This window comes from Scyliorhinus canicula, chromosome 13, assembly GCF_902713615.1.
Source record: "Scyliorhinus canicula chromosome 13, sScyCan1.1, whole genome shotgun sequence".
Classification (NCBI taxonomy): domain Eukaryota; kingdom Metazoa; phylum Chordata; class Chondrichthyes; order Carcharhiniformes; family Scyliorhinidae; genus Scyliorhinus; species Scyliorhinus canicula.
Window position 1 is genome coordinate 14233875 of NC_052158.1, and position 21440 is coordinate 14255314.

A 21440-nucleotide genomic window follows, 5' to 3' on the forward strand; every position below is an offset into this window, starting at 1 on the left:
CAGGTCAGCTTCCCTGAGGCCTGACCAGTCAAAGCACCTTCTACCGATACCTGGTCTGAGGAGTTAGCTGATCTCTGCCTGGGTGATATTTGGGGGAAAGAAGCAATGGGTGGAAATGTCAGCATGCATTTTTAACATGATGGATATTAAATTCCCTCTCTCTCTCTCTTGTGTTCCAGTTGAACAAAGCAGATAGACCAGGAACCACAAGTCCTGCTTTTATTGCCGTCGATTGTTGACAGCCCCAAGTCTGACTGTGTGAACTGCACCATTTTACATTGCGCATTTTCAGTGGAAGTGGCTGTATGTAAATACCATGCGTTTAGCTGAACTTGACAGCGAGTGACACTCTTCCGTTATATGGACATTTTTTAGAATTATTTTCCTCTTTCCTTTATCTTTGGTGAACCGTGTTTGCATGGAAATTATGATTGTTACGATACCACTACGTCATCCCACCTGGTACTGTACAGTGTATTTGAATAGAGCGTATGTTCCAATAACAATTAAAAACAAAACACAAAATCCTTGGTACTGGAAGATGAGTATGTTGTCAGTCCTCTGTTTCCTCTCGCCCTCTTCTGAACTGATGGACATGTTGTTGAGGTGCTCTGTCTAAGAGCCTGTGTGTGTGAGATCAGAAATGTTGCGGGCCTGCACTATGGAGGGCATGTAACCCCGCATGGTTCTGCCCCCCAGCTTATATGTACGCACGCACTTTTCAACAGGGGTTAGAAGTGGTTCCCCTGGTTTTCATCTGCCCTTTCCCTGGGAGCCTTGCCACGGCCAATTGCAACGCCATGGCTGAGATCAATTAAGCGAGTCTATTTCACCTGACTGGTCGGGATGGAAGCTGAAAGCGTCGGACGCAACACTTGCATTCCACCCCCACATGATTTCACTCTCCTGCCTGAAGAATGAGACACCAGTACAAAGACAGTGGAGACAGGTACAAAACTATATTGTCTGATATGGATTGTGCAGTGCTGAGGAGTATGTCTTGTGTATGTGGATATATATCACAAACCTGGGAGTGAGTTACAGACTGGAACCTTAATGAGGGTTTTGGATTATTTAGATTTCGAGTTATGGATACCTGGGAGTATTACAAACTGGAATCTAATCGAGGGGTTCAGATGGTTTATATATAGAATAATGGATACCTTGGAGTGAGTTACAGACTGGAATCTAATCGAGAGGTTCAGATGGTTTATATATAGAATAATGGATACCTGGGAGTGAGTTACAAACTGGAATCTAATCGAGGGGTTCAGATGGTTTATATATAGAATAATGGATACCTGGGAGTGAGTTACAGACTGGAATCAAATCGAGGGGTTCAGATGGTTTATATATAGAATAATGGATACCTGGGAGTGAGTTACAGACTGGAATCTAATTGTGGGGTTCAGATGGTTTATATATAGAATAATGGATCCCTGGGAGTGAGTTACAGACTGGAATCTAATCGAGGGGTTCAGATGGTTTATATATAGAATAATGGATACCTGGGAGTGAGTTACAGACTGGAATCTAATCGAGGAGTTCAGATGGTTTATATATAGAATAATGGATACCTGGGAGTGAATTACAGACTGGAGAAGGGGTTCAGATGGTTTATATATCGAATAATGGATACCTGGGAGTGAGTTACAGACTGGAATCTAATCGAGGGGTTCAGATGGTTTATATATCGAATAATGGATACCCGGGAGTGAATTACAGACTGGAGAAGGGGTTCAAATGGTTTATATATAGAATAATGGATACCTGGGAGTGAGTTACAGACTGGAATCTAATCGAGGAGTTCAGATGGTTTATATATAGAATAATGGATACCTGGGAGTGAGTTACAGACTGGAATCTAATCGAGGGGTTCAGATGGTTTATATATCGAATAAAGGATACCTGGGAGTGAATTGCAGACTGGAGAAGGGGTTCAGATGGTTTATATATAGAATAATTGATACCTGGGAGTGAGTTACAGACTCTGATAAAGGGGTTCAGGTTTGATCTTGAAAGCAGATTTGTATTAGAAATCGGTGGCAAAGAACGCGTTTCATGCTACTTTGTGGTGTAAGTGTTTAGAATAGCTGTACAGCGTAATAAATAATCGAACATATAAAGTGAACTTATTTCTTAGCAAGGATAACTTGAATCAAAATGGAATAAAAATGAAATGTTACGTAGTACATCATAATTGATGACAAAGTGCAGTTGGAAATATTTTTGAACATTACATTTTTGTCAGTCTATCAAAAGTTTTTAATTCATCTTCCTTAATTGCTGTTTCAGGTTGGGTGTAATTTTCATTTTGGTCTACTGGAACAAGTGGCCTTTCCTCAGTTTTTGAACAGTGCGGGCAATTCCACAGTCGACTGCAGTTTTCAGGACTGGAGAAGAAGAGGTGGTGATGAGGGAACTGGGAGTCTGACCGATATTCCTCTTTTCTGGTTTAGCAAATACTGAGGCCCATTGCCGCATTCCCAACTGTTGGCCTTGATTGTATAAGTTACCTCAGTGCAGTGCGAGTGGAGATAGAATCCTGGACTTTCTTGATCTCTCTGTGACCCCAGTACCACTGCTTCACATGTTTATCATTGAGGCAACAGGCAAACACCGTTTGAATTCCTGCTCATGCTCATCAATGGTATGTAATTTTCATATCACACATATCAATGTGAAACAGTGACCACCTCCTCTTCACATGGTAAGCATCGCTGTTTCCCCACTACCAATATCTTGGAGGTCACCATTGACCAGAAACTTAACTCAATCAGCGATATAAATACTCTAGCCAGAAATGCAGCTCAGAGGCTATCTGCAATGAGTAACTCACCTGACTTTCTGTAGCCAGTCCACCATCTGCAAGACACAAGTTAGGGGTTTGATGGAATACTTTCTATTTAATAATCTTTATTGTCACAAGTAGGCTTACGTCAACACTGAAATGAAGTTACTGTGAAAAGCCCCTAGTCGTCACACTCTGGCACCTGTTCGGGTACACAGAGGGAGAATCCAGAATGTTCAAATTACCTAACAGCACGTCTTTCAGGACTTGTGGGAGGAAACCGGAGCACCTGGAGGAAACCCACGCAGACACGGGGAGAACATGCAGACTCCGCACAGACAGTAACCCAAGCTGCGAATCGAACCTAGGACTCTGCAGTTCTCGGGCACCATTCGCATCCATCCCCACCTCTGGGAAGAACCTGCTCATTTGGGTTCTGGTTGTTGGCTCCTTGTACCACTTTTAACTGCATTAGGCTTGGCCTTGCGCATAAGGAGGTGGAGTTGACCCTGTGCAGTCCTTCGCTCCAAAGTCCCGACCTTATTTCAAACACCAAGTCCTCCTCCCTCGTCTCATCCAGTTATGTGTTGGCCCCCCCCAAACAGTTGCCCGTACATGTCACCACAGTTCCCTTTCCCTAAGATGTCCACGTCCAACAGGTCCTCTAGCAGTGATTGTCATGGTGGTTGCGGGTACACCCTTGTATCTCTTAGGACATTTTTAATTTATAGATATTGAAGTTCATTGCCCCCTGTCGGCTGGAATCTTTCTGTCAGTTTTTCGAGTTAGTGTGTTGTTGGTGTAAAAGCCCCTAACTGTTGGGGTAATATAGAACGATACAGCGCAGTACAGGCCCTTCGGCCCTCGATGTTGCACCGACATGGAAAAAAAATCTAAAGGCCATCTAACCTACACTATGCCCTTATCATCCATATGCTTATCCAATAAATTTTTAAATGCCCTCAATGATGGCATGTTCACTACTGTTGCAGGTAGGGCATTCCACGGCCTCACCACTCTTTGCGTAAAAAACCCACCTCTGACCTCTGTCCTATATCTATTACCCCTCAATTTAAGGCTATGTCCCCTCGTGCTAGCCACCTCCATCCGCGGGAGAAGGCTCTCGCTGTCCACCCTATCTAACCCTCTGATCATTTTGTATGCCTCTATTAAGTCACCTCTTAACCTTCTTCTCTCTAACGAAAACAACCTCAAGTCCATCAGCCTTTCCTCATAAGATTTTCCCTCCATACCAGGCAACATCCTGGTAAATCTCCTCTGCACCCGTTCCAAAGCTTCCACGTCCTTCCTATAATGAGGCGACCAGAACTGTACGCAATACTCCAAATGCGGCCGTACTAGAGTTTTGTACAACTGCAACATGACCTCATGGCTCCGGAACTCAATCCCTCTACCAATAAAGGCCAACACACCATAGGCCTTCTTCACAACCCTATCAACCTGGGTGGCAACTTTCAGGGATCTATGTACATGGACACCGAGATCCCTCTGCTCATCCACACTACCAAGAATTTTACCATTAGCCAAATATTCCGCATTTCTGTTATTCTTTCCAAAGTGAATCACCTCACACTTCTCCACATTAAACTCCATTTGCCACCTCTCAGCCCAGCTCTGCAGCTTATCTATGTCCCTCTGTAACCTGCAACATCCTTCCGCACTGTCTACAACTCCACCGACTTTAGTGTCGTCTGCAAATTTACTCACCCATCCTTCTGCGCCCTCCTCTAGGTCATTTATAAAAATGACAAACAGCAACGGCCCCAGAACAGATCCTTGTGGTACGCCACTCGTAACTGAACTCCATTCTGAACATTTCCCATCAACTACCACTCTCTGTCTTCTTTCAACTAGCCAATTTCTGATCCACATCTCTAAATCACCCTCAATCCCCAGCCTCCGTATTTTCTGCAATAGACGACCGTGGGGAACCTTATCAAACGCTTTACTGAAATCCATATACACCACATCAACTGCTCTACCCTCGTCTACCTGTTCAGTCACCTTATCGAGTTCTTTGAGAAGGTGACTGAACAGGTAGACGAGGGTAGAGCAGTTGATGTGGTGTATATGGATTTAAAACATGGAGACAGGATGGTCTTCCCATCCTGTCTCCATGTTTTAAAGGTGCCGTCCATAGTCGCTGGCGTGAACCTGTGGTTGTTGCAGTTATCCCGAAATGTTGTTGCAGTTGGTTCCACAACTGGAGTGTTGCTACCACCACTGGGCTCATTGATTATTTGTTAGCTGGGGGTGTGAGTGCCACCATGGCTAGAGCCCGGAGGGAGGTCCCCCTGCAGGAGCCCTGCTCCAGAAGCATCCACTCGCTTCTAGCTCCTTTATAGCTCCTGTATACTAATACATGTGACAATAATAAATCAAATCAAATCAAAACGTGAGGAGCGAGCTGGTCATCAGAATAAAGCTCATTACACTTAGCGCATGAAGAAAGTAGACATCAAGGTGAAAGCAGGATCTGAAATAATGAGAATTCTTCAGGATCTTGCAAGGATTTCAACAATCTGAATACGAGCTTCATTACTTCCAGCCTGCTGACTCGACAGGGCCCAAGCCATGGCCGGCTCAGGTAACCCCCACCTCTCTTGACTGATACAAGAACAGGACCACACAAAACCAGAGTTTGGGAGGCCACCCTAACCGCAGGGTCCGAAGACGGGATTAAATGTGCTCCATCGAATTTGAGCTGCCCTGAGATTCCGGAAACATGGCAGCTAGTTCTCAAACTCAGCTGGGAACCTCTCCACCATCTCACTGGAGACACCAAGATCAACTGGGCTCCTCACTCCTTCGTCTTCATCCTGTCACTCAGGATGGACAACAGGCCATGCAATAGGACTCCAACAAAGACCATGCTCTCTCTCTCACAAGAACTTACTCGTGCGCCGAAACCTCGCAACTCCTGAAATTGGGCTTTGTTGTCCCACGCCGTAGAGTTAAGCCATTCAGACGGATTAACTTCATCGCCAGCAGCCATTATCCGTCGGTGAATACGGTACCGTCAGAGTGGGAACCGTCTCAAATGTAGCTGCACTGCCAAAGACAGCCCCATCCCAACTATTTCCAGCTGCCACAAATCAACGAGGAATGAAGCTTTTCATCTTGACTCACTGAAGCTGAAACATTGACCATCAACTCCTGGCACATTGCATTAACCATTGAGATGAAGGAAAGACCAAAAAAAAAAGACGCGCACAGGAATAAAAATAAAGACCTAAAGTTGAACAGGGATGGAGCACATGAAAATCCAGCTGCTCTGACGCTCACACCTCGTGATCCCCCCCCCCCCCCCCCCCCCCCCCCCCCCCGCCGCCGCACCCGAACTCCCTGTCGAACAGCACTGTGGGTATATCTACACCTGATGGACTGCAGTGGTTCAAGGTGGTGACCCACTACCAGCTTCTTGAGGGAAATTAGAGATGGCCAATAAGTGCTGTCCTAGCCAGTGACACCAATATCCCGTTGTAAGGCTCTTTGCTGATTGTTCCTGTTTATTCCCTTATTTCCCCTTTCTTTTATTTTTGCTATTTCCATTTTGATCCATGGATGAGTCATGGACCTGTGAATTTAATGCAGCCTGTGTCTTTAAATCCAGCAGGAAGAATCCGGGAGGTGTCAGTGATGACTCTCTTTGATTGACTTGGCCGATGGCCAGTGAATTGGCTCAGATGTCTGTTCCCTGCCCGGTGGCCGGTGGTGATTGTTTCTGGTCTCACTGACATGTTTCTCAGAGTCACAAGGCTGGAGTTTGTTTATTCAATTCTGCAGGCTGGATGGAGGAATTTAACCAACTCACCAGAAATATCCAGTTAATTCTCCCCAATCAACCACTGAGAATCTGATCATTCTCTTTACGCGCCCGTAAAGGTTGATGTAAAGCAGAATCTAGAACCTGATGACTCTCTCCAGTAAAGGTTAATGTAAAGCAGAGGTCAAAATCCTGATGACACTCTCTGCAAAACAGGTTGTTGTGAAGCCAGAGGTCTCTCCTGGAATAGCTGTGAGTAAGATTTACGGATGAACTGCAAAGCGGATCATTACAGGCTATAAACCAGAGACTTTAAACCACACATAATGCGAAAAAGTTGCTGCAAAGAACTCATCTGAAGCATTTTGACCGTACTCCTTATTATTTATCCCTTTCCACCCTTCTGTGTTTGTCTGTCTTGGGTGTGTGGGTAGGGAGTGGAAGTGTTAAAGAGGGTAGTAGGTAAGTTACTTGTTATCCAGCTGCAATTTCTGCATATTTCATCTTAACTGTTGTCATGTGAGAGTACCTTTAAGAAACGGGTATTTATAAATGGGTGTGTATATAAATATCTGTAGTGAGAGTACCTTTAAGACATGGGTGTTTATTACTACAGTGATGTCAGAGTGGGTGGAGCTGGACTGTCTGTCAGCTTTTTACTTTTGTTTTAGGCTGTTTGCTGCAGGGTCTGTTTTAGTTGCGTTTTCAGTGTTGGAGGTGAAGCCAGACCAAGCAGGTGTACTGCTATTCTCTCTGCCATGACAAGACTATCTCTTGATCATTTGATAAATTCAGAATTATAAATGTTCTCAAAAGTGAATGTAGACCTAATGTGCTTCTGGTAAAAGGTGTTTTAAGTCTTATGGATGTTAAAAGGAAAGCTTTAAGAATTACTTAGTGTTGTATTCTTTGGGGGTTGTATTTGAATTGATAGTTGCTAAGATGTTCACTATGTTTTAAAAAGGTTAACTTGAGTTGGTAGAATAAACATTGTTTTGCTTTAATAGATACTTTTCCATTTCTGTTGTACCACACCTGTAGAGTGGGCCATGTGCTCCCCACACCACAATCTATTAACGGTTATGGGTCAGGTGAACTCCATGATACACTTTGGGGTTCTCTAAACCCTGGCCCATAACACAGCGCATGTTTCAACTTACAAACCTGGTGACTGTAATTATTGGACAGCCAAGAGGCAAAGCTTTCAGGAATTTGTTGATGAATTATTTGTGATTTCACTTGTGTTGTGACTCAGGGATGAGTGGGGCTAGAATTAATGGGTGCCATAACATCATGGACAAATTAATTAAAGAAAGAACCCTTAAAACTACCTACATGGGAACAAGATGAGGCCATTCAACCCATGAACCTTTTGTGCTCTCTCTCAATTGGTGGTTGAAGTTAAAAACAGAACATGCTGGAAATACTGAGCATGTTTCGTATTGTCAGAAGAGCAAATATCTCAGGTCGATGAGCCTTCAGCAAAAGATGGAGAAATGTGACTGACTTTAAGCAAACAGAAGAAGGGAGAGTGGAAAAGGGGGGGAAAAAAAGGAACAGGGTGGAAGACAGGAGAGTTTAACTGGGATTTTGGCTGATCTGTATCTCAACTCTATTTCCTCGCCTTGTTTCCTTTGCTCTCACATTACTTCAGTTAATGGCCTTGGGCCGCTTTTCAATGTTGTTGTCCCTTCATCAGTGCGAATTCATCCTGTGCCGAGAGAAACCCATAAAATTCCACAGATTTCCAAAGTCAGAATATTTATTCGCTGTCCATTTATTTCAGACAGGGGCACATCAATATACACCGAAATCCACACATACACAATTATCACCGGTAATGTCTGCAGATCAATATTTTCTTTCTCTTCCACATTTCAGAATGGGTTACACATTCCTCACAATTGAATGTTTGACCAGATAGGGAAGAAAAATATTCAGAGGGGAAGATATAACCTGTCCCAGTGCCTGGGTGCAGTGGCTACAGGAAAATCAGTCGTACACACCTCGCACAAAATAAAAACATTGTGTTCAGTTCATAGAATTTACAATGCAGAAGGAGGCCATTCGGCCCATCGAGTCTGCACCAGCTCTTGGAAAGAGCACCCTACCCAAGGTCCACACCTCTCCCCATAATCCAGTAACCCCACCCAACACAAAGGGCAATTTTGGACACTAAGGGCAATTTTTAGTATGGCCAATCCACCTAACCTGCACATCTTTGGACTGGGAGGATACCGGAGCACCCGAGGAAACACACGCACACACGGGGAAAATATGCAGACTCCGCACAGACAGTGACCCAAGCCGGGAATCGAACCTAGGACCCTGGAGCTGTGAAGCAATTGTACCAACCACAATGCTAGCGTGCCGGAAGATGATTCGGTTGACCCAGAAACAGGAAAATTAGTCCCTAAAAATGTCTTAACATTGGGGGATAAGCCAAAGAAATTGGAGACAAAAGAAGAGAGAATCTTTTAATTTGGATAAGGATTTAAGAGGAGTTTATATTTTGTGCTGGATTATCTTCCTTTTCTGAGTTCCACATTGAGTTTAACCCCATTGTACTGACAGCTCCTGGTTCCCCAGTGCCGCACATTAAAGTTCTCATCCTTGTCTTTAAATCCCTTCATGGCCTCATCTCTCCCTCTCTCCATTGTCTCTCTCTGCCGCCAAACAGCCCAATCCTTTCACTGTGCCCAGTTACGCATTCCCCCACCCCTCCTCGAACCACCTTTGGTAGCTAGGCCTTCACTGGTCCAGGCCCCGATGTAATTCCCATCTAAAATCCCCTCGCCTCATTCTCCTCCTTTCAGATCTCCCTTGAAACCCTTGACCAGGATTACAGCCGCTGCTCCCTCACACCCCTCCTTCTTTGGATCACTTCCACTAATGCAGCCGTGTGAAGCCCCTTTGGGTGTTTTCCTAATTGAACGTTTCTTTGAATTGAGGTGTGTCTGTAAAGTGACTGCTCGGCTCTGTGGAATGCACGGACTGCATGCATGAGGACCAACAAATGACTGACCCACAGGGCTTTGTCAGTCTGGTCAACTCAAACCCTGGTGACCAGGATGTGCAGAATAGAGTACATAGACACACAATAATCTGTTGTAGACCAGGCGAGGTTGGAGAGGAACCTGCATTCGGATAACCTTTATGGTGTTTCCTGAATTAGAGACAAATGTCAGGTATTTTTTTATTTGTCAGACTGATGCCAGACCACAGTCGCTGGGATTGCCGCAGTCACACCAACCATGTCATCAGCTCATTCATGGATATGGAGGCCTTGTGGCACAGTGGGTAGCAGACCCTACCGCTGGACTAGAAGCTTCAAGTTCAAGTCCAACACCAGGATGTGTTGGTCCAGGAAGGAGCATAAATAACGCTGTTCATTTGGCTGGTAATCCGGTCGGGAATCCTTCCATCACTTCTCTATCCCAGGGAGCTGTGTGTGGAGGCAGTGGAAATGCTTCAATTCCCTATTTGACCTTTTTGAGAAAATTCAAGACCTCATGGATTGATTAAGTGGATTGATCCTTGGGCACCGAGGGATATGGGGAATATTGCAGGGAGAGTGGATTGAAGTGGAAGGTCAGCCCAGACTCAGTGAATGGCGGAGCGGACTCGAGGGGTTGGGTGACGCCCCCCACTGCTATTATGCAGTGTAGGCTCGGCACATTGAGAATGGCTGTAGTCTCTGCTTCCACAACCCCTGGTGAATCTGTCCAACTCAACATTGTGCGACCTAAACCTGGGACTCTTCCTTGCTCCTATGGGTCAGGAGGAACATTTCTGTAATCCTGTTATTTCTGTCTGCAATAGGCCCAGTTTTCCTCGAGGTGCTGCAGTGCTCTCTATGGACAGAAGGTCGGTACTGCAGTACAGGAAAAGTGATCAATCTCGTTTCCCAAAGAAACCCTGGATAAACTGAAAGAGAAAGTGAGAGAGAGAGAGGATTCTATTTATTTCTCTCACTCCCTCCCAGTCTCCTATCTCAGAAAGGCATTTATTTTGTTGTTGCCAATGGAAACCAAAGTGAGTCAATCACAGCACAGTCAAGGTAATCATCAGCTGACAAGATGTGACAGCATCTTTTACTCCAGAAAGGACAAGTGCAGAGAAGGCCGGTCATTAATTGTGTCCATGTGGTCCTGATGTACAAGGTGCTGAAGGTTGGAGATTGGAACTCAAATTTCACACGGTTCTGTAGGAAGAAGGGGAAAAGATGAGGAAGTGGAATGAAGCCACTTTTCCAATACTTAACCTATTTTTGATTGACTAATTTCACCCGCCCTCTGCTCCTCCTCCTCTTCCTATCTGAAAGATACTGACCCTTGCTGTGTGATTTTCCTCTGCCACATGAGCTATTCTTACCTTTGCCTAGATAGTTGATCACCGGCGAAGGTCACAATCACACCTGCCTCAACCTGCCTTCCTGTGATGCCCGTACAGTGGATTTAATGCAGACATCCCTTATGACTTGTACAGTTACTGCCTGTACTCCTCTGTATCTTGAGTCAGAAGGTTGTGGGTTCAAGCAGCGCTCCCGAGCCTTGAGCATAAAACCTGGGCTGCAGCTCCGACTGAGTGGAGGATGAACTGTCCGATGCACTGAAATGTTAAACTGAAGCCCCAGAATGTCCTCTTGAGTGTGTGTAAAAAGTCCCAGAGCACCATGCGAAGAACAGATGGGGCAGTTCTCTTTTGTGGGGATTTATTTATTTCCCTCAGACAATATTGCGAGAGCAGACCATCTTGGTAAATAACTCAATACTGATTGTGGGATCATGGTTGGTCTAATTTGGCTGCCACATGACCTATATTGTAACAGTGACTTTACCTAATGGCTCCACCATTCATTAAGATCATGGCTGATTTGATTGTGGCTCTGACTTCACTTTCCTGCCTGTATCCCGTAAATCCCAACACCCTTGTAGGTGAACAATCTGTCTAACTCAGCGTTGAATGTATTTAATGCCCGAGTCTCCTCTGCTCCCTGCGGAAGAGAAGTCCAAACATTAACGAGACTTTGAGAAAAGAAATTTATCCTCACCCTGGTGTAAAGTGGGACACCCCTTATTTTTAAATTGTGCCCCCTCCCCCAAAGTTCACGATTCCCATAATGAGTTAAACATTCCCTCAGCATTTACCCTGTCAAGTGTCTTCAAGATTCAATAAGATCACTTTCCATTCTTCTAAACTCCAATAAGCGTGGACCAAACTTACTCCACCTTTCCTCAGAAGGAAACCTCTTCATCGCAGGAATCAACGGAGTGAACCTTCTGTCAACGACCTTGAAGCATATTCCTTTTTGAGTGAGGAGACTAAAGCAGTCCTCTCGGTGTGGTCTCACTAACTCCCTGTGTGCTTGTAGCAACACTTCCCACTTTTATCATCCATCCACTTTGTGATCAAGGCCAACATCCCATTTGCCTTCTAATTGCTTGCTGTACCTGCAGGCTAATCTTTTGCCATTCATGTATGAGGACAGCTAGATCTCTCTGTATTACAGTCGCTCCCCATTTTGTAAAGATCCCTATGTTTAAACCTTGCCTTCTCTGCATTAACCTTGCTTTTCCTGTGCAATTCCGTTGTGTGCTGGTATACTGGCTTATACAATTCTGCAGACTTTATTTTAAACTGGACTAAGCTTGTCTAAACTCCCCTCGGCATGATGTGCCATGATAGCATGGTCCGATGATGTTGCAGTTTAATGGACTTGACCAGCAGCCAATCAACTCTGTTGAAGTCCCGGGACTTTCTGATCACAAGGCTGCAAGCAGTCTCTCTCCGTTTAAAGCCGGTGAAATCTTAACCCCTGTGTGAAAGGCTGAGAAAGGCACAGTGCTGATAGATCTCTCCTGAGATCTCTAAAGGTCTAAATAAAGACATCGCTCTCTGGAGCACGGCCTGAATGTTTCAGTGGGAAGACCCAAACTAGCTGGCGGTTTCAACACTTTGCATCCTCAGAGTATAGTAGACTACAACCTCAGCAGCAGAGATATTTATCTCACACCATTTTAATCCCAATTATTTTTGATCCTTCCCTAACCTGCCATGTGTCTGTCTTGTGAGCCTGTGGGTAGAGGGTGGGATGGTGAAGGAGAGGAATAATTAGATTAGCAGACTCGTTATATTATCGCCATTACATGTTTATCTCGTTTCTTGTTATAAGTGAACAGTTTTCTGCGTGTTTTACTTCCAGATCTGGGGTTGGGTTCTCCACCGGGATGCTCCATTTTGCCGACAGCCCATGGGTTTTCCAACGCCATGTGGCTGCACCACAATGGGAAACCGCATTGGCCAGCCAGCATGATGGAGCATTCCGTCGGCGGGGTGAAACTGAAATGCGGCAGGGCAGAGAATCCAGCCCCTGGTGCCCATAAATCATTGGAGCAGTCGAGGACCAAAAATCTCAAAACCTTTACATGAATTATTGGTTAATTTCCTTGGGCTGGGACTCCGGGGTCTGTGGGGCTGGAATTGACCGCGCACTCTCCCAGGATACCATAGCAATTTTAATAGTATTCTGTTTTCCTATTCTTTTTGCCAAAGTGGACAATCTTACATTTTCCCTCATCGTTGTCCATCTGCCAATTTTTTGCTCACTTGCTTAACCTATCCATGACCCCTTACAGACTCTTTGTGTCCTCACAGCTGGCTTTGCTACAGATCTTTGTATCGATAGCAAAGTTGGCGACAACGTACTTGGTCTTTTCAACCAAATTGGTAATATATTAAACAGTTGAAGCCCCAGCAGTGATCGATGTGACTCATCACTAGATACAGGTTGCCAATCTCTCACTGTCAGAACAGACCCCAGCAGAGGTGGCAGTACAGTGAGGTATTCAGTTCGGAGAGAGTTTCCCTGGGAGTCCTCAACATCGACTCTGGACCCCATGAAGTCTCATGGCTTCAGGTTAAACATGGGCATGGAAACGTCCTGTACTCCATGTTGAACACCACTTGAAGGAAGTACTGAGGGTGGCAAGGGCGCAGAATATACTCTGGGTGAGGGAATTCAATGTCCTTCACTAGGAGTGGCTCGGTAGTACCACCACAAACCAAGCTGGTCAGGTCCTAAAGGACATAGCTGCTAGACTCCGACTAGAGCGGGTGGTAAAGAAACCAACAAGAGGGAAAAAGATACACAACTTCTGTGACATTGGAAGATTTTAGGAAATTGGATTGTAAATGTACTGGGCAATTTAAGGGTTCAGAGTCTAGTTTGCCTGGGGAAGTCCCTAGAGAGTAAATGATTTGCAGCCTACAGAAATACTTTTTTTATCTTGAGGAGATGAGGTCAGTGCTGGGTAGAGCTCAGAGAGACACGGCCATTTTGAAAGCATTAGTGATTTGGGAGGAAACTGAAAGGAAGTAATCTCTGATCTGGCAACCCTTATGTGACCACATATCCCTGTGAGATAGCTTAAAAAAAGTTATAATATTTTATAACTTGTCTGGAGACAACAATAGAGGCTGAAGCAACCCAGTTGAAGCAGCCATTTGAAGACCTTCAGATAGAGTCTGAAGGGGTTCCCACAAAGACCAAGATCTGATTTGGAATGGAACTTTAGGCCTTGCTTGTTTAAACTGGATTGAAAGTTGTATATCTATTTTATTGTTGAATGGGAAATGGAGTAATAGTGTTAAGGTGTAATTATGAGCTGTTTGTTTCGGGTTTGATGTTAAAACCAGTTTCATATAGTAATTCATAATGAAGTTTTGTTTTATGTTTGATGCAGCAGATACCTGGGAGCCCCAGCACCTGGAGGTTGCCCTCCAGGTCACTCATCACCTCGACTTGGAAATGTATCGCCGTTCCTTCACTGTGGCTGGCTCAATTCCCTCCCTAAGAGCACTGTGGGTGTACCAACACCTCAGGGATTCCAGCGTTTCAAGAAGGCAGCACAGCACCACCTTCTGAAGCGCAATGAGGGATGGGCAATAAATGCTGGCCTAGACAACGATTCCCACATCCCGTAAAAATGAATAAAGAAAAACCAGAAAATGACTCATTTATCCTGACTCTTTGTCGACTGTTGGTTGACCAAACCTCTAACCATGCTAATATATTACCATGACCAATTGTGTGCGATAATCTTTTATGTGCACGTCATCAAATGCCTTTTTGAAATCCAGATATCCTGCATCTACTGGTTCTCCTTTATTCATCCCGTTGTTACATCCTCAAAGAACGCCTTGGCAGTAAAAGATTGTAGTCCTTTTACCATCTATTCTAGATCATTTTATTGAATGGATTAATTGAATAATTGATGTTATAATCTACTCTTACAAATCATAGCATCCTCAGGAGAGACTGGAAGGGGATGGTCTTGACGAGGGAAAATGTCACTTATTACTAACCTCTGGACTGTTTCAGAACAAAAATGTCACTCAAGTTCATGCATTTAGCACGGTGTTCAAACTCCTGGCGACCATATTCAGTCATTGTCGGAGATCTGCCTGTATTGGGAGAGGAGAAAAGAACAAAATGGGGGAGACGAGAGAGACAAACATTTTAATATCGTGGTTTGTAAAGTCATAAGAGTTTTTACAGCATGGAAAGAGGCCATTCAGCCCATCATGTCTGGGCCAGCCATCAAGCACCTGTAATACTGTAATCCCATTTACAGCCGTTGCCTGTAGCCTTGTAAGCTATGATCTTTCAAGTGCTTATCAAAATAATTATCAAATGTTGTAATGCTTTCCGTCTCCCACCTTTTTCAGGCAATGAGTTCCAGATTCCAAAAGTTTAGAAAAGGTTATTCCTCACACGCCATCGCAATCTCCGGCCCCTTAACTTAAATCTATGCCCCCTGGAAGTGACTCCTCCGCCAAGGGGAAAAGTTCTTTCCTATCTACCCTATCTATGCCCCTCATACTTTTATACACCTAGAACATAGAACAGTACAGGCCCTTGATGTTGTGCCGAGCAATGATCACCCTACTCAAACCCACGTATCCACCCTATATTCTTAACCCAACAACCCCACCCTTACTTTTTAAGGACACTACGGGCAATTTAGCATGGCCAATCCACCTAACCCGCACATCTTTGGACTGTGGGAGGAAACCGGAGCACCCGGAGGAAACCCACGCACACGCGGGGAGGATGTGCAGACTCCGCACAGACAGTGACTCAGCCGGGAATCGAACCTGGGACCCTGGAGCTGTGAAGCATTTATGCTAACTACCATGCTACCATGCTGCCTCAATCAGGTCCCCCTCTCAGTTTTCTCTTCTCCAGGGAAAATAATCACAGCCCATCTAGTCTCTTTTGATAGCCGAAATGTTCCATCCCAAGTCACATCCTGATGAATTTCGACTGTACCCTCCTGAGTGCAATCACATCCATCACATAGTGTGGCGACCAGAACTGCACACAGTACTCCAGCTATGGCCTAACCAGTATGTTATACATCTCCAACATAACCTCCCTGCTCTGATATTCAATGTCTTCTTAATCACCTCATCTATTTGTCCTGCTGTCTTCAGGGTTCTATGGAAATGCGGACCAAGGTCCCTCTGCTCCTCTGTACTTCCTCAGGTCCGACCATTCATTGCGTAGTTCCTTGCCTCGTCATCCTTTCCAAGATAAATCACCTCACACTTTTCAAGGTTAAATTCCATTTGTCACCGTTCTCACCATCAAACCAGCTCATCTCTCTCTCCATTTAATCTAGGGCATTTCTCCTCGCTCTTTAGCACACCAGAAATTTTCGTAACATCTGTGAACTTACTAATCATACCTCCTACATTCACATCCAGATCTTTAATGTACACAACACACAGTAAGGGACCCAGCACCGATCCCTGCGGAACGCCACTAGACACAGGCTTCCAGTCACAAAAACAACATTCGACCATCACCTGCTTCCTCCTGCCACTGAGCCAATTTTGGATCTAATTTGCCAAATATCCCTTGGATCCCATGGGCTCTTATCTTCTTGACCAGTCCCCCAATCCAGGACCTTTTCTAAACCTTACTGAAGTCCATGTAGACAACCTTAACTACACTGCCCTCATCTCCTGGAGTCACCTCCTCAAAGAAATTCGATAAATTTATAATACATGATCTCTGTTTTTTCAAAGTCGTGCTGACATTGCCCCCCCCCCCCCCCAAGTGGAAATTAATTCTACCCCTCAGAATGTTTTCCAAGTTTCTCTACCACTACGGTTAGACTCACTGCCCTATGATTTCCTGCTTTACCCGATCACCCTTCTTGAATAATGGTGCCACATTCTTCTCCGGCGATCACTGATCACTCTCGAATGAATATAATTGTCCTGTGTTACTGGTCATGGGTTCTGTGGATTCTTACGTGGCTGATGAGCCCGGTCCTAGAGCCGCATCTTTGACCGCACACTTGGCAGATGTTTCTGCGAGGTGGGATTGGTCCTTGGACTCTAGATTGCTGGTATTCCTTTTCCGGCCTCCTTTTCTGGGCCTCCTCTTGCCATTGACTGTCCTCGAAGTATTGTCTCCCTTCAACCAGGAGGTTCCTCCAAGTAGGTCTCTCCTGAGCAAGGGTCTCCCAGGCATTGAAGACTTTATTGCATTTCTTGTGGTAATCCTTTAGGGTGTCTTTGATGTGCTTCCTTTGTCCTCCTTAGCTATGGGAGAGGTTTGATAAACTCGGATTGTTTTCACTAGAACGATGGAGGTTGAGGGACGACCTGATAGAAGTTTACAAAATTATGAGGGACATGGACAGAGTGGATAGTCAGAAGCTTTTTCCCAGGGTGGAAGAGTCAATTACTAGGAGGCGTAAGTTTAAGGTGCGAGGGACAAAGTTTAGAGGAGATGTGTGAGGCATGTTTCTTACACAGAGGGTGATGAGTGCCTGGAACTCACTGCCAGGAGAGGTGTGATCCACTGCAATTCGCATACCGCCACAACCGGTCCACAGCACACACCCTCTCCCTGGCCCTACACTCATCCCTGGAGCATCTCGACAACTCGGACTGAAACGTCAGACTCCTATTCATTGACTACAGCTCTTCCTTCAATACCATAATCCCAGCCAAGCTTATATCAAAGCTCCAAAACGTAGGACTTGGCTCCTCCCTCTGCAACCGGATCCTTGACTTTCTGACCCATAGACCACAATCAGTAAGGATAAACAACAACACCTCCTCCATGATAGTCCTCAATACGGAGGCCCCGCAAGGCTGCGTACTTAGCCTCCTACTATACTCCCTATACACACACGAATGTGTGGCACAATATGGCTCCAACTTGATCTACAAGTTTGCTGATGACATGACCGTAGTGGGCTGGATCTTGAACAACGATGAGTCAAAGTACAGGAGGGAGATGGTGAACCTAGTGGCATGGTGTAACGATAACAATCTCTGCCTCAATGTCAGCAAAACTAAAGAGCTGGTCATTGACTTCAGGAAGCAAAGTATCGTACATATCCCTGTCAGCATCAATGGTGCCGAGGTGGAGATGGTTGACAGCTTCAAATTCCTAGGTGGGCACATCACCAACAATCTGTTCTGGTCCACCCATATCGACGCTACAATCAAGAAAGGACAACAGCACCTATAATTCCTCCGGAAACGAAAGAAATTCAGCATGTCCAAGTTAACTCTTATCAATTTTTACAGATGCACCATGAAAAGAATCCTATCTGGCTGCATCACAGCCTGGTACGGCAACTGCTTGGCCCAAGATCGTAAGAAACTACAGGGAGTTGTGAACACAGCCCAGTCCATTACGTAAACCCGCCTCCCATCCATAACTCTATCTACACCTCCCGCTGCTTTGAGAAAGCGGGCAGCATAATCAAGGACCCCTCCTACATGGGTTATTTACTCTTTCAACTTCAGGCATGAGATAGAAAAGTCTGAGAACACACACTAACAGGTTCAAAAATAGCTTCTTCTCCACTGTTACCAGACTCCTGAATGACCCTCTTATGGACTGAACTGATCTCTTCACACATCTTCTCTGCTGAGCAGTACTGGACTCCTCTATGCTTCACCTGATGCCTATGACTATGTATTTACATTGTGTATTTATGTATGCCCTATGTTTTTTTTCACGGATGGAATGATCAGTCTGGACCGTACGCACAACAACACTTTTCACTGTACCTCGGTACACGTGATAATAAAATAAATACAATACAACGGAAGCAGGTACAATCGCGATGTTTAAGAGACATCTTGCCAAATTCAGGAATAAGTTGGGAATAGAGGGATACAGACCCCGGAAGTGCAGAAGGCTTTAGTTTAGAGAGGCATCATGATCGGTACAGATTTGGAAGGCTAAAGGGCCTGTTCCTGTGCTAGACCACAAGCCGTAGTAAAATTAGGCCACTCAGCCCATCAAGTCTGCTCCGCCATTCAATCATGGCTGATACTTTTCTCATCCCCATTCTCCTGCTTTTTCCTCATAACCCCTGATCCCCTGACTGTTCTTTGTTTTTGTTCTTTTTTTCTTTTTTTTGAGACAGGTGATGGTATTAGAGATATTATTCACCTCTCCCCTCCACAGCAGAAAGCTCACTTCAACAAGTTAGTCACCCCACAACACAAGAAATGAGAGAAAACAATGCAGCCTGAGCATAGCGCGATCCCCAGTAACCAGGTGTCTCAGCCAATGAAGATAGGACCAGAAGATGGCAGCTCGCTGGTACCGAGATTTTTCTGCCTCACTGACTCACGCACAGGCCACAGACAGATGCTGGTTTGTTTTTGTTTGTTCCTCTAGTTCAAGATCCTTTCTTGAGCTTGGCAGTTAGGACTCTGACATCTTAAGCACATGGCCGGCCCAGCTGAGTTGGTTTGGGATGATCATGGCCTCCATGCTGGCGCTCTTGGCTCTATCAAGGACACTGATGTTAGTAAGTCTGTTCTCCCAAATGATGCAGAGTATCCGTTCTGGACAGCGTTGCTGGTACCTCTCTAGGGCCTTGACGTAGCATCTGCAGTGCAAGTTTCTAAGACGTATAGAAGAGTTGGAAGGACTTGTGCACAATGACCCTGGGCTGGAATCGAACCCATGGAACAGATGGTGTTGGGGGGGGGGGGGGGGGGGGGGAAAGACCCCTGGAGATTTATGCACCTGAGGGATAGGAATTTTCTTTTTTCACCACTTAGTCATAGAATTTACAGTGCAGAAGGAGGCCTTTCGGCCCATCGAGTCTGCACCGGCTCTTGGAAAGAGCACCCTACCCGAGGTCAACAACTCCACCCTATCCCCATAACCCAGTAACCCCACCCAACACTAAGGGCAATTTTGGACACTAAGGGCAATTTATCATGTCCAATCCACGTAACCTGCACATCTTTGGACTGTGGGAGGAAACCGGAGCACCCGGAGGAAACCCACGCAGACACGGGGAGGATGTGCAGACTCCGCACAGACAGTGACCCAAGCCGGGAATCGAACCTGGGACCCTGGAGCTGTGAAGCATATGTGCTATCCACAATGCTACCGTGCTGCCCCAAACTTCTATCGGGCCTACCCATAGATTGACTTATTTTTGGTGCGTCGGTCTCTTCTCCCTAGGATGGGGGGGGGTTACTCAGTGATCATTATCTTGCATCACGCTGACCCGTCTTGCTCCCCCATTGGGTAGCGTCTCGCTAGAACCGAGATGTTGTTTGTTTTTTCCTTTGTCGTCCAGCTGCTGCAGGTTTGCACTGGTTTCCGTCCTCTTCTTTCCTCATCTCCTCCTCAGTGATCACCCTTGAGAGGATTTTCGGACTGAGGGAGGGAGGGGTGTAATAACCTGCATGGGCCACATCCCTGTACTCCTTGGAAGTGTGAGCTCCCCTGCTGTGGGCGGGGTAGCTTACTCAACTAGTATAACAGGTCAGCCACTCTAGAGCAGACCAGAAAGGAGAGAGGACCCGGTGAGGTGTAACCAGGACTCGTGGAGACAACGTTGTTGCTAAATAAACTTTTATGTCTCCCCTCGATTTATTAAAGTCTTGCCCCAAGCTTGTAAGCTTCTGGGTCTCCTTTTCCGACACTATGTCGAGGATTTTAGGTATTCAGCTGGAGCCGTGCCTGTTGGTGGCTAGTTTCGAGCCAGTGCTAAAGTGCGAAGGCGGATTGGATTGGATTTGTTTATTGTCACGTGTACTGAGGTACAGTGAAAAGTATTTTTCTGCGAGCAGCATCGGATGAAGCATACAGGGGTGTTGTGTTCATGAGGTCAGTCCATATGAGGGCCATTTAGGAGTCTGGTAACAGCGGGGTAGAAGCTGTTTGAATCTGTTCGTGCGTGTTCTCAGACTTTTGTACCTCCTGCCCGATGGAAGAAGTTGGAAGAGTGAGTAAGCCGGGCTGGGAGGGGTCTTTGATTATGCTGCCCGCTTTCCCCAGACAGCGGGAGATGTAGATGGAGTCAATGGATGGGAGGCAGGTCCGTGTGATGGACTGGGCAGTGTTCACGACTCTGAGGTTTCTTGCGGTCTTGGGCCGAGCAGTTGCCGTACCAGGCTGTGATACAGCCAGATAGGATGCTTTCTATGGTGCATCTGTAAAAGGTGGTAAGATTTAATGTGGACATGCTGAATTTCCTTAGTTTCCTGAGGAAGTATATGTGCTGCTGTGCTTTCTTGGTGGTAGCGTCGACGTGGGTAGACCAGGACAGATTTTTGGAGATGTGTACCGCTAGGAATTTGAAACTGCTCACCATCTCCACCTCGGCCCCGTTGATGCTGACAGGGGTGTGTACAGTACTTTGCTTCCTGAAGTCAATGGCCAGATGTCCGAGCTGTCACCTTGTTAGTATCCTGGAGGCGAGTTCTGCTTGGGCGGAGGTTCCCAGTGCGGCCTAGGGGCTCGGCCTAGAATGAAGAGGTAGGTTCCAGAAACATATATAGAGACAAAGTCAA

At 45.7% G+C, this 21440-nt stretch overlaps 2 protein-coding genes across 7 annotated transcripts in view; one reads left to right on the forward strand and one right to left on the reverse strand.

The window, feature by feature from the left end:
* Nucleotides 1-540, forward strand: part of LOC119975509 (spliceosome RNA helicase DDX39B) — a 68149-nt gene extending 67609 nt beyond the window's left edge. For all 6 annotated transcript variants that reach the window (XM_038815282.1, XM_038815279.1, XM_038815278.1 and 3 more), the window contains one exon: nucleotides 180-540. Coding sequence is in view for 1 of the 6 variants with exons in the window: in XM_038815277.1 (XP_038671205.1) it covers nucleotides 180-196 (17 nt within the window). In the remaining 5 variants the exon portion in view is untranslated. The remainder of the gene's footprint in view (nucleotides 1-179) is intronic.
* Nucleotides 541-8326: 7786 nt separating this feature from the next.
* Nucleotides 8327-21440, reverse strand: part of LOC119976536 (apolipoprotein M-like) — a 49876-nt gene continuing 36762 nt past the window's right edge. Inside the window, exons 5-6 of the mRNA XM_038817101.1 lie at nucleotides 14946-15044; nucleotides 8327-10782 (exon numbers count right to left, since the gene is read on the reverse strand). Coding sequence (XP_038673029.1) covers nucleotides 10766-10782; nucleotides 14946-15044 — 116 coding nt within the window. The 3' untranslated portion in view covers nucleotides 8327-10765. The remainder of the gene's footprint in view (nucleotides 10783-14945; nucleotides 15045-21440) is intronic.